This window comes from Mus caroli, chromosome 10 (assembly GCF_900094665.2).
Source record: "Mus caroli chromosome 10, CAROLI_EIJ_v1.1, whole genome shotgun sequence".
NCBI classification, from domain to species: Eukaryota; Metazoa; Chordata; class Mammalia; order Rodentia; family Muridae; genus Mus; species Mus caroli.
Window position 1 is genome coordinate 73777256 of NC_034579.1, and position 11397 is coordinate 73788652.

The following is an 11397-nucleotide window of genomic DNA, read 5'->3' on the forward strand; positions in this document are numbered from 1 at the left end:
GGTTTTTCGAGACAGGGTTTCTCTGTGTAGCCCTGGCTGTCCTGGAACTCACTTTGTAGACCAGGCTGGCCTCGAACTCAGAAATTCGCCTGCCTTTGCCTCCCGAGTGCTGGGATTAAAGGCGTGTGCCACCACTGCCTGGCGACTTTTTTTTTTTTTTAAAGATGATCCCCTCCTCAAGGCAGGTTATTACTGTGTAGCACAGGCTAACTTCAAATTCTCCACCTTCCCGCATCAGTCTCCTAGTCTAAGAAATGTTTTTCTTTTGTTTCTGTCTATCCCATCTGAGCCTTTTCTGTAAAGGATTCTCCAGGACCTGCCACTCAGACAGACTGGTGCATCTGCTGGCTAGACTGGTGTGTGCGCTTGGATCCCAACGCCTGCAGGCTGTGTAGCCACCCTTGGTGTCTGAGCAGCAAAGGCGCTGTGGGGCGAGGGGGGACAGGCTGGGCCCCGGGAGCCAGGGGACACAGCATCAGAAGGTGCGTGCCTGACCCTGGGTCAGACTGATGATGGAGGAGCCCAAGCCCCGGCTTGGATTTCTGGGAGGAAGCAGCCCGGTGGACCCAGATGTGAGAAACAGCTGTGGAGGGTGTGGCCAGGCCTTTGGCGCCCAGCAAGGAGGCAGAGGCTAGATGGAGATGTGGGGAATCGGGGGAGCACAGAGGCTGGAGTCTGACACCTACCACGGGAAGATGAGACCACATCCTTTGTCTGTTTTCTTTTTCTCATTTGTTTGTGGGTTTGTTTGTTTGTAATTTCTGTTGTTTGGCTGGTGGTTTTGATTTGAGACAAGTTCCCTCTATGCTCTGGCTGTCCTGGTACTTGATAAATAGACCAGGCTGGCCTCAAAATTACAGAGATCAGCCTGTCTCTGCTTCTCAAGTGCTGGGATCAAGGCGTGAGCCACCCCCTTACTTATTGAAACAGCGCCTCTCGTTGGGCTGGAACGTTATTAGTTAAGGTGTGTTGCCTGGCCAATGGGCTCCAGGGATTCTGATGTTTCTGCCTTTCCAGGGCTGGGATGACAAGCCCATACCACCATACTTTGTCTTTTTTATGTGGGTGCTGGGGGTTTGAACTCGGGTCCTCATGCTGTGCAGCAAGCCCTTTTCACACCACTTTGTCCATTTGTGTTCAAATCCTCCATCTGTAGGAGTCTCAGGGCAGTACCAGGAGATGGACGGGGACCCATGCTTGGAAATATGAGTTGATAAGCCATTGTTACCTTAGTGTCCTGTCTCACGTCTGGGAAAAGCAGCTTAAGGGAGGGTTAGTTCTGACCACAGTTCCTACTGTCCATCATGTGGAAAAGGGCGCGGCGGCAGGCGTGGCGGGGGCAGAGTCAGGAAGCAGAGAGAAGTGATCACTGATCATCCAGGCTCAGCTCCTGGTCTCCTTCCTCCTCGGTTGAGGAACCTAACCTGTGATGGCACCACCACAGTCAGGGTGGGACTTCCCACTCTGTTAATCAAGTGTAGAGACTTTTGCTCAGTCAGCCGGAAGCCTGTCTCCTTGTTGATTCTAGATACTGTTGGGCTGACAGTATTAACCATCACAGTCACCGTCAGCCCCTTCTCCACAACCGCCTATTCAAAGGAGTTGTTCAAGTTTTGTTTGTGTGTGTGGGTTTTGGCTTTTGTGTTTTTTTGAGGGAAAGTCTTACTGTGTATCTATCCTTGGCTGAGCTGGAACTCCCAGAGATCTGCCTGCCTCTGCCTCCCAAGTGCTGGGATTAAAGAAGTGCACTACCATGCAGACTTTTTAAAAATGATTTGTTTGTTTTTATTTTATGTGCATTGGTGTTTTGCCTGCATGTATGTCTGGTCTGCCTGGAACTGGAGTTACAGGCAGGTGTGGCCATGTGGTTGCTGGGAATTGAACTTGGATCCTCTGGAAGAACAGCCAGTGCTCTTAACTGCAGAACTGAATATCCAGCCCATGTGGATTTATTTACTTATTTATGGGTCTGGAGAGGCGGCTCAGCGGTTAGAGAACTGGCTGCTCCTGCAGAGGACCCAGCCCCCACACGGTTGGCTCACAACTGTCTGCAACTCCAGTTCCAGGGGACTTGACACCCTCTCTGACCTCTGAGGGTGCTGTATGGACATGGTGCATAAACAGAGTCGCAAGCAAAACACTCATATGAATAAAAAAACAGATCTAAACAATAAATGTATGTGTGTGTGTCTGTGTGTCTGTCTTTGTGTGTGTCTGTGTCTGTATGTGTGTCTATATGTGTATCTGTATGTGTGACTGTATGTGTGTCTCTGTGTGTGTCTGTGTGTGTCTGTGTGTGTGTGTCTGTGTGTGTGTGTCTGTATGTGTGTCTGTGTGTATGTATGTGTCTGTGTGTATGTCTCTGTGTGTGTGTCTATGTGTATGTCTCTGTGTGTCTGTATGTGTGTCTCTGTGTGTGTCTGTATGTGTGTCTGTGTGTATCTCTGTATTTATGTGTGTCTGTATGTATGTCTGTGTGTGTGTGTGTCTGTATGTGTGTCTGTGTGTGTGTCTGTGTGTGTGTCTGTGTGTGTGTCTGTATGTGTGTGTATGTGTATGTGTCTGTATGTGTGTGTGTCTGTATATGTGTCTTTGTGTGTGTCCGTATGTGTGTCTTTGTGTGTGTATGTGTCTCTCTCTCTCTCTGTGCATGTACATGAGTGCTGTGCACATGACACCACTGCCAGAAGCCAGAAGATGACATTGGCTCTCCTAGGGCTGGAGTTACCCATGCTGTGAGCTGCCATGTGGGTGCTGAGAACTGAGCCTGGGTCCTCTGGAAAAGCAGCTGGTGCTCTAATCACAGAACCTTCTCCCGGCTTCCTAAAAGTATTTTTTAGCTACATTTTATTTGTGTGTTTTATGGAATGGGCATGCATGACACAGAAGACATGAGCAGAAGAAGTTAGAGGACAATTTTCACAAGTCTGTTTTCTGTGGGTCCTGGGGCTCCAACTCATGTTGCCAGGCTTGACAGCAAGCTCCTTTATCCACTGAGCCCTTCTCCTTGGTCCCAAAAGTGGTTTTTAGTCTGAACTGAACTTCTGGACTGGAAGTCTAAAAATCTCTAAATCTGAATCTCTTTTTCTCCCCACCCTCCTTGAGATGGGTTAGCCTGGGGCACACACCGCCTCCTGCTGCCTCAGCCTCCTGAGTGCTAGGGAACCAGGGTGTGCATCAAAGCTGGATGAAAACCCGAAACCTGGGTCCTGCAGGGATGGCTCAGGGGTTAAGAGCAAGCACTCTTCTTCCAGAGGACTTGGGTTTTGGTCCCTCCTGAAGCAGGTCGAGTATGCAGCATGCAGTGCTTCTGGGGCTGAGGTCCCTTGGAGAGGCCACTCTCCTGGTATCGCATGAACCCTGAGCTCCCATTCCCAGCATCACAGAAAGCAGGCATGGATGGGACACAGGCAGGAGGGTCAGGAATTCCCCGGCATCCTTGGCTTCATACAAAGTCCAGCTGTGCCCTGGGTTACCTGAGGCCCTGCCGCAGAGAAAAGATGGTGTTCTGTGAATACCTGAACCAAATGCATTTTGTGTTAAGTTGATCCCTTTCCGTTTCCCATAAAGGGACATTAACCTACATATTGATGCAATGTATTTGACCATAACCTGTATCTGCTCTCCAGTGGTGGTTCTCCACTCATGGGTCACAGCCCCACAAGCCTCTCACATGAGTCGCCTAAGACCATGGGAAAACGCAGATGCTCACATTCCTAACAGTACTGAAATTACAGTTATGAAGTAGCTATGAAATAAGTTTATGATTGGGGTCAACCAGCCACCCCACATGTGGGACCTATGAAAGTGTTGCAGTAGCAGGAAGGTTGAGACCCACCACGCCACAACACCCCACTACCCCAAAATGAAGTCACTCCACCCTAGGTCTTCAGCATCCCTGAATCCGCTTCCAATCTCCGGATGGAGTCCCACACTGTGCAGCGGTGCCGTTGCTCCCGTCATTCTGTCACTCCACGCCGTGCCATATGCTGAAGCTTTGCGCTTTTTGTTCTTTTTTTTTTTTTAAAGATTTATTTATTTATTTTATGTACGTGAGTACACTGTAGCTGAACAGATGGTTGTGAACCTTCATGTGGTTGTTAGGAATTGAATTTTTAGGACCCCTGCTCACTCCAGTCAACTCTGCTCGCTCCAGCCCAAAGATTTATTTATTATTATACACTGTAGCTGTCTTCAGATGCGTCAGAAAAGGGCATCAGATCTCATTACGGGTGGTTGTGAGCCACCATGTAGTTGCTGGGATTTGAACTCAGGACCTTCAGAAGAGCAGTCAGTGCTCTTAACAACTGAGCCATTTTGCCAGTCTGCTCTTTTTGTTCTTATGGGACACAAAAAATGATGAAGTGTCATGAGTCACGGAGGTTAGGGCTAAGGAGTGTTTGAGCTGAGAATTAAGATGGTCAGGGGTTGCCTGGGTAGGGAGATCTGGGGGAGGCAGAATGGCAAGCACCAAGGTTCAGGGGTCACAGCAGGCTCCAGATGTTTGAGGATCTCTCCTGGAAGTGTTATGGGGGGGGGGTGTCTGTGGAAACTGATCTCTGCATTAGAATATGCCTGAGTTTTCATTTCACCTGTGAGGATCCAGGGCAGGGTCCAGCTTCTCATCCAACCACAGGTTAGTGGCCAAATCTCCATTCCCCTGGCATGGGCCTGCCCTGCTGGGAGATGACTGAGTCTCTCCTCCAGCCTGAGGAGACTCCCTGGAGGGCTCCCTGGGGGAAGAGGCTGTGCCAGCTTATCTTGGGGGATGGAAAGGCTGGAGCTGATGAAAAGAAGGGAAAGCCAGCCTAAGGGATAGGGTTAGGTTAGGGTTTAGAGCCTGGGGGGAGGTGCGCGTGTTTCTAAAGGTGTCAAATAGTAAGAGCCCAGGAGACAGGGTGCTCTGAGGGGGGGGGGGCAGACAGGTGGATTGGGCAACCCCACGCTGGAGGCCTCAGTGGGGGAAGGGCTGCCCTGTCAGTCGCCACTCATCCCCACTCATCCCCGCCTCACTCCCCTCCCAGCCAAGGTTACCATCAGCGCTTTCCTTTCATTTAGCTTCAGGAATGTTCTGGGCACTGGGCTCCATGCCTGACCAGCTTGATCCCTCTCATTGCTGTCCTGCCGGACACTGGAGCTGCCCAGGCTGTGGAAGGAGAAGCGTGGTCAACACCCCCTGTGCCCCTCCCCCACCCCATCCCTGCCAGGGCCGCCCTGGCCGCTGGGTGACCTTGGGCCTGTTGCATAACCTCTCTGGGCCTTGCAAAAACAAAACTGGAAGCCAAGGCTTGGGCTGGGCTGTCACTGGCTTCCCATTATCTCATCTGGAGTTGAATTATCTCAGGAGCTGGGAGATGAGGCCCTCCCTGGTCCTCAACCACCCACACAAAGCAGCCAAGGAGCCCAGATCCCCCACTGGGTGCCTGAAAATAATCCCCAGAAGGTGCTACTCCTTGAGTGGCAGGCTGAATGGGCATGGGGGGCTCCGAGCTGGTGCCCACTGTCTCCATCTCCAGAGGTACCAGGACAGGCTCAGCAGAGACCACAAGTCACCTGGCTGGGGACACACAGCTGGCAGCACGCCATCTGTCTCACTAAAACTAAACTTGTATAAGCTTCTCCATGCTTATACAAGACCTTTGTAGATACAGCCTCTATTTGGTGTTTCCCAGCCCCAACCCCAATCCACAAGGTCACCACACAGGGGGTTCTCTCAGGGTGTATGTAGCCCAGGCTGGCCTCAAGCTTACTGAAAGTTCCCTTCCTTAGCTTCCCAAGCACAGGGATGGTAGACATCCGCCACTATGCCCCGCTCTATTTGCACACACACATATAAAACCTTTTTTTTTGTTGTTTTGGTTTGTTTTTTGAGACATTGTTTCTCTTTCCCAGAACTTGCTCTGTAGACCAAACTGGTCTCTAACTCAGAGATTTGCCTGCCTCTGGGGTGCTGGGATTAAAGGCTTTTGCCACTATGTCCCTGCTTATTTTTATTTTTGGAAATAAGAGTCCCACATAGCCCAGGCTGCTCCCAAGCTCTCTATGTAACTAGGGATGACCTTGAACTGATTCCCAGAACCCTATCTCCTGAGTGCGGGGATGACCTGGGCCTCTTACATGTTTGGAGCAACTCCCACCATCTCTACCTCAGCCCCAAAGTCTCTTTTCACTCTGTATTTTGATACCGGGTCACACCAAGTTTTTTCAAGCTGGGTTTGAACTCACTATCCTGCCTCAGTGTGTCTATTGCTGAAATCACAGGCGGCGCCTGTAGATATGATTTGGGCTTAATGATTTGCATATTTCTTCCCTCTTAACCTTCATTGCCTGGTCCGGACCCTTTCTAGGGAGATGCGTGGGCACGCCAAAACCAAAATAGGAGAAAAACGCCCTCTCCCCGCACCCCTCAAAGCTACTGGATGTCTCGCAGCCCCCTAGCACCGGGCCGGGGGTGGATGCTCAGCGCAGGCCCCACCTCCACACTCGGGGCCTCGCGTTGCCATGGGGACAGCGAGGTTGCCAGGGCGACCGCCTCCCGCGGGCCCGCCATCCAGCGTGGCAGTGGCGCCCGGGGGTGGGGAGGGGTGCGCAGGGAGGGTTCAGCTGCGCGCCTGTACTTGTGACCAAGCAGCGACAATATGGAGAAGGAAGGGACCGAGGGATGGAAATTGTCTTCTTGGGACGTTGTCTATGTCGGCTGGCTGTGTCTGCTTGACTTTCATCAGGCCCTGGACTGGGGACAGGCCGTCCAGCTGAGGACACTGACGGCTTTGTTGTCTCACCCGCCCACAGCTGTCTCTGTGTCCCGCCTGTGGCCACCTGATTCTTTGGTGGGGGGAATTACACACTGGGTGGGTAGTTCAGCGTGGCCCTTCTTCCCGAGGGTCTTTAATCTTTTCAATTTTATATTTATTATACCTAAGTACACTGTAGCTGTCTTCAGACACTCCAGAAGAGGGCGTTAGATCTCATTACAGATGCTTGGGAGCCACCATGTGGTTGCTGGGAATTGAACTCAGGAGCTCTGGAAGAGCAGTCAGTGTTCTTAACAGCTGAGCCATCTCTTTAGCCCCTGGATTTTATTTTTAAACAGTCTCACTATGTAGCTCTGGGAGCTCACTATGTAGCCGCCTGCTGCCTCCCAGGTGCTGGGGTTAAGAGATGGCCTTGGAGAAGGACTTCTCACCTCTGCGCTCTTCCTAGAAGGACAAAGGAGGGAGTGCTGAGCGACCTCTGCCTGCACAGCAGCCCCTCTGTGTCTAGCCCCTCTGCACACAGCATTCCGCCTTGAGAGAACTCAGCAGGCAGCTCCCAGGAGATGCAAAGGCCTGGGTGTAGGGAGGGCCGGGACCCAGGCAAGTCGGCCACACCAGACCCAGACTTCTCGCGGGATGATGTGAGTGAAGGAGAGAGGCGGGGTCGGGTTGTCGCTATGAGAAGGTAGTTTGCGTTGTTGGGTATAGAGCAGTTGCAGGGAGGCAGAGAAGTGGGAGGGGACAGTAAAAGTCTGGCTTGGTCAGGGACATTTGGGGCTGTAAGGAAATAAGTGGGCCTCGGGGCTGGTGAGATGGCTCAGTGAGTAAGAGCACCCGACTGCTCTTCCCAAGGTCCGGAGTTCAAATCCCAGCAACCACATGGTGGCTCACAACCATCCCTAACGAGATCTGACTCCCTCTTCTGGAGTGTCTGAAGACAGCTACAGTGTACTTACATATAGTCAATAAATAAATCTTTACAAAAAAAAAAGTGGGCCTCATAGGAAGAAAGTAGCCAAGAAAGACTGTTCCCATGGACCCTGTAAGGTCCCCAGAGCCAAGCTGAGACCAGCCTCTCCCGAAACCCACTGTGGAAGCCAGCCTCAGTGAGGCTGAGGCAGGAGGATTGCATGTTTCAGACTAGCATGGGCAGCTCCCTGAGACCCTATCTCACTATAACAGTGGAAGTTCTTCTTCAGTTGGTAGAGTTGTCTATGCACTAGGACCTAAGGTCAATCTTGGCTCCCTTGTTAAAGCCAGGAATGGCTGTGTGGTGGCCTGTGCTTGTAACCCCAGTAATGGGGGTGTGGGTGACAGGTGGCTAGCCAACCTAACCTCACCAGGGAGCTCCTCGCCAGTGACAAACTGTCTTATAGACCAAGCAGGGTAGTGACGGAGGAATAACACCAGAGATGGGCCTCTGATTTCCACACCTATGTGTCTATGTGTGTACAAATGTGCATGCACACACAGTGGTCACAGAGATTGGGTCCCCACCTAGAATCCCTCGGTGAGGGGGCTGGAGGTGTGGTCAGAGATGGATACCCCCCACCCCACACCTAGAATCCCCCAATGATCAGCTGGGGGCGGGGTCAGGTGTAGAGACCCTGCTTATCAGGTAAAAAAAGTTCCTGGATTCCATTCCCAGGCCTGTAAAAATAGATAAATCAGTGTGGGCTCACTCTACCAGGCCCCCAGGGAGGCACTGAGAGGGAAGGTGCTTCCTGCCAGGAAGGGAGCAGGCTGTCCAGGGTCACCTGTCAGGGCGTGGGAGCCGGTCACTTCACAGGCCTTAGTGAGGTCAGGAAACTAAACCGGAGGGTTGGGGGTGGGGAGATGTCGCTGGCTCCAGGTTGTCTGGGTGGACTTGGGTGGAGGCAGCTCTCGGGTGGGGGTTGCAGGACCGCCTCCCTGCTGTGGTCCTAGGCCAGCTCAGAGTTACATGCCTCTCCTGCTCCTGAGTCGCACAGATGGGGAAACTGAGGCCCCGAGAGGTACAGAGAAGCCTTTAGCGGGCATTCTGGGAAGCTTCACCCCAGGCCAAGGGTGTTGTGCATCGCTGTAATTTCAGTCTGTGGAGATAAGGCATCAGGAAATTCGGGGAGCTGGGGCGGTGTCTGAGCCTAACCCTTTTGGACAGCTGTCTCAAGAACAAGGTGGAGATGATCTTGGCTTTGCGGGGGCTTTGCTGCTTGTCCAATCTTTGGCTGCTTTGAGATTCTACCATTCTGTCACCTACTTTGCAGGGTCAAGTGGCCGATGGCGGGTGGGGGTCCCTGATCCTTCCTAAGCTTGACCTGGTTGAGGGGAGGGTCCCTGAGGGTCATTTTGACATGTCCTCTAGTCTGTCCTCGGAGGTGACACCCCTCTTTAATTTTGCTGCCTGGTGAACTACTATGTATTCTTCATGGCCCAAACCTAATACCCCCTTTTCCTATATCCATCCCAGGTCTCTAGACAGAGCCTCTGAGAGAGCCCAGGAGAGGCCCACTGGAGAGGGAATCTAGGGTTAAGGGTGGCCCTGCATTGGCTACAGTAAAGGACCTGACTCTGTCTTCTATATGCAGGGTCCTGGCAACAGACACGGCGTCCCAGCAGGAGCGGCTTCAAGCCATCGCTGTGAGTTCCTCCCATTTGGGTCCTGGGGTCACAAGCAGGGTGGGCAGGATCCCTGATGCACAGTCTATGCTTCAGAACTTGGATGCAGCTAGTAGCGTTATCTAGGGTTCCCAGAAATGAAAGTAGGGGTCCTCTTGTTTTCATGTGACCTTTGGCCCCCTTGGGGGACAGGTGGGGAAACTGAGGCTGGCATTTGTCACAACCCAGGCTTACAATCTGCAAATGCTCCCATGTCTGGGTCACCTGGCAGTGCAGGGTACGGTTCGCAGGGGTGCTGAGTCTCCTGGGTAACACAGGGGTGGTTGTGGTCCCAGGGGCCAGGGTTGTCCTGACCTGGTCTGCACCCACAGGAGAAGCGTAGGAAGCAGGCAGAGATTGAGAGCAAGCGGAGACAACTGGAGGATGACCGAAGACAGCTGCAGTACCTGAAGGTAGGGTCGTAGTGGAGGGGGTGAAGCAGGTGGGGCCTTGGGTGGGGTCTGTGTTCAGGGCCTTGGGTGAAGCATGTGGGCGGGGTCTTGGGCAGACCTATGGGCGTGGCCTTGTGTGGAGACTGAGGGTGGGGCCTGGAGGGACACTTTGGGCTCTAGATCTATTTGAGCACTGATCTTTGGGATGGACCCAGACCTATGGGGGCAGTTTGTCCAAGGTGGGTCTGTGAAGTTCTATGTGGAGCCTGCATGGGACTACTGGCATATGTGACCTTGGGATGGGGCTAAGGTCACTGTAATCTCAGTTTTGACCTCCAGCCTAACCCGGACAGTGAGTGACCCACGTTCATAATTCTGACCTGAGTCCCGAGTCTAACTTTGCCCTACCCAACCATAACTCTACCTCAATTCTGAGCCGCTTCCCTGCCACCTTAGTCCAAGGCACTGAGGGAACGCTGGCTGCTGGAGGGGACACCATCCTCAGCCTCAGAGGGCGACGAGGACATGAGGAAACAGATGCAGGAGGATGAGCAGAAAGCCCGGGGCCTGGAGGAATCCATCACCAGGTGAGCATTAGGGAAGGGGGCCTGTCCAGGTGACATGATGGGGGAGTCCAGATGGATGGGTCAGAAATGGGCAGGTGTGTCACAGTGTGGACCTTTCCATGTGCCTCAGAAAGGATCACACAGTGTACAGCCTCCAGCTACAACCTAGCCTTCCTCCTCTGTGACATCCCTACACAGGAGCAGGTGTGCGGAGGCCTGGGCAAGCAGAAGTCCCGAAGGAAGGGAAGGACCGTCACCAGCCTCCCTGAGGGCTTCCTGGCGCCAGCCCAGCTGGCCTTTACAGCTCTAATAGAGACCACAGAGGCAGATGGGCTCACAGGAAGCCGTAGAGGGGACAGGATGGGGAGAAGAGCCTTTCCCTGAAGCCTGGAACAAAACACAAGTGTTTCCTTAGGCTGGTAGGGGTCTGGCTTGGAGAAGAGGGGTCAGCCTAGCAGGAAATGACTCACTCACATCTACAGTACCTGCAAGCAAGGAAAGGACTCCCACGTGAGAGTCCTTTCAGCCTGGCCATGAGAGGCCCCGAGGCCTTGCCTATGGGGTTAGCCAGTATTTCCGGGTCCAGGAGGAGCAGTCAAAGATAGCATTTGGGGTTCTCTTGCATGTGAAAGCTAAGTGCAGCCTGCCCGCGGGCTCGGGGCTTCAGTTTCCCTCCCTATGAAGCTCAGGGGTCCCACTGAGTGTTTTTTGAGGTTTGGGTTTGGGTTTTGCCCTGCTGGTAGAACTAAGGACTAAAACCAGCCTAGGCCTAGGCTCACCGCTGGCCAGGTCCCCAGTCCCTCATTGGAGGATTCTAGAGAGGGGCTCCACCCTCACCACACCCACAGTCTATCAGGGGCTCCATCCTGACCACACTCATAGCCCCCTCACTGCCTCCATCTTTTTTTGTTTTTGTTGTTGTTGTTGTTGTTTGTTTGTTTGTTTTTTCCGAGACAGGGTTTCTCTGTGTAGCCCTGGCTGTCCTGGAACTCACTCTGTAGACCAGGCTGGCCTCGAACTCAGAAATCTGCCTGCCTCTGCCTCCCA

At 52.8% G+C, this 11397-nt stretch overlaps 1 protein-coding gene across 3 annotated transcripts in view; it reads left to right on the forward strand.

Moving 5' to 3' along the window:
- The window catches only part of Palm (paralemmin), a 28399-nt gene that overhangs the window by 3979 nt on the left and 13023 nt on the right, over window positions 1–11397 (forward strand). For 2 of the 3 annotated variants that reach the window (XM_021174125.2, XM_021174126.2), the window contains exons 2-4: window positions 9323–9374; window positions 9725–9805; window positions 10241–10371. In XM_021174125.2, coding sequence (XP_021029784.1) covers window positions 9323–9374; window positions 9725–9805; window positions 10241–10371 — 264 coding nt within the window. Of the gene's footprint in view, window positions 1–8761; window positions 8912–9322; window positions 9375–9724; window positions 9806–10240; window positions 10372–11397 lie in introns of those variants that run through there. The other variant, XM_029482807.1, reaches the window with a different exon arrangement.